Below are 1,562 nucleotides of genomic sequence, written 5' to 3' on the forward strand. Positions count from 1 at the left end.
CCGGGTGTACATGCAGGAGAAAGGTCAGACGAACGGGGACGCCAGCCAAATCTCCATCACTTACATTTTGACTCCCGTGCAGACATTTCTGTCACCCCAATCGTAGGCACTACCAGTCCTTACCAAGATGTCGTCCTCTGGCCGTGCTGACCTTGAATCACAAAGGCTGCTTGGGGCGCACACGGTTACATCGGACAGATGGACCGACATCGGTGAGCTCACCCTGCACAACCTTTGCCCGAATCGGAGTTTCACGCCAAAGTAAACAAACGTGTTGTAGCGTTCCCTGAATTTTCTTTTCGGAAGTACGGTCACCATCAGACCTCGCCCAGGAACGCATGTCTTGATAAGGCTTGCCACAGGTCTATTGTCTGGATAACACTCGCTCAACTTGGCATGTATATTGTGTCATGCCTTGTCTCCGGGAGTTACCTCGAGGTGAGACCAACGACATGGGGCAGCAAAAGCATAAGATCTAAACGACACCGCCCGCAGCCCAACACTCAAGCACTAATGCAGCTGGGAGGCGCGTATGCGCCAGCTGTCAGGTTAGTGCGGGGATACACATCAGTTTTTCAAACAACGCTGCTTACACCTCTCACCAGGGACCTCCAGTTGTGGCGTGTTGTCACCCCCGTATTTCTTCATGCGAACCTCTTGCATCTCGCGTTCAATCTCCTCTTCATCTTGGTATGGCCGTTCGCCTTCTCTTTACTCCCACGTTCGTCCAGTAGGCTATGCAGCACGTGGGTCTAAGAATGGAGGCCAAGTACGGCATGAAGCGGTTCGTGGCGATATATTTTTTCTCGGGTGGGTCCAGAAGAAAATATTTGCTGGCACGCGCATTCACGTCGGGAAACAGCTCTCGTAGGAAACCTTCTCTCCATGCTGATGCACCCGTGCGCGCTGGTAAGCGTCCAGAGCAGAAGCATCTCGTGTAAGACCACTACACTTTGCTTGTCCTTAGTCCGTTGGAGCGAGCACGGCGGGCTTTGGTAAGAACCATCGGGGCATCTGTCAGAACGCAGCCTTCACTCCGTGAAAAAGGTATTATCGGCGGAATGGTGACGGAAATTTTGCTTGTCTGGGATAAGCTGTCTGATAACGTGAAGGGCCTGTACGCCGCCGATACTTTAGTATTCGTTGTCTTTGTTCTTCTTTTGTCTTTCGGGCGGTCAGGTAAGGGAAAAGCACCTGCATACCTGTCCCATCTGTGCTCAGCTCGAACTTTCGACCAGTCGACGTCTACGGCCACCTGGGAGGCTTCATTGGTGGCGTTGCCATGGTGTGCGCGTACAACAAGGATCTCCCTGATCTGCCTCCGTAAGCAGCACACTTTCAGAGGGGATGCGGCGATCAACAACCGATTGTTCGCAGATGGCACCGCAATCTGCTGTACGCCGCCGCGGGTCTCTGCCTGTTCGTTTGCCTTGCCTCTCCTCTCCGGATATTCTTCGGAATTCCCTATGAACTGGTACGGGATAGCACTATGTCGACGGTCACTAGCTTGTCGGAAAACTGGGACTTCACAGGGATGTCAGCCAAGATAACTGGGCTAGATG

General features: G+C 52.9%; 1 protein-coding gene across 1 annotated transcript in view; it reads left to right on the forward strand.

Annotated features, from left to right (window-relative positions):
* Positions 1-889, forward strand: part of CSUI_003536 (rhomboid protease rom3) — a 1,120-nt gene extending 231 nt beyond the window's left edge. The window contains exon 2 of the mRNA XM_068063732.1: positions 11-889. Coding sequence (XP_067924293.1) covers positions 397-756 — 360 coding nt within the window. The 5' untranslated portion in view covers positions 11-396 and the 3' untranslated portion in view covers positions 757-889. The remainder of the gene's footprint in view (positions 1-10) is intronic.
* Positions 890-1,562: the final 673 nt, after the last annotated feature.

This window comes from Cystoisospora suis (genome assembly GCF_002600585.1).
Source record: "Cystoisospora suis strain Wien I chromosome Unknown contig_1594, whole genome shotgun sequence".
NCBI classification, from domain to species: Eukaryota; Apicomplexa; class Conoidasida; order Eucoccidiorida; family Sarcocystidae; genus Cystoisospora; species Cystoisospora suis.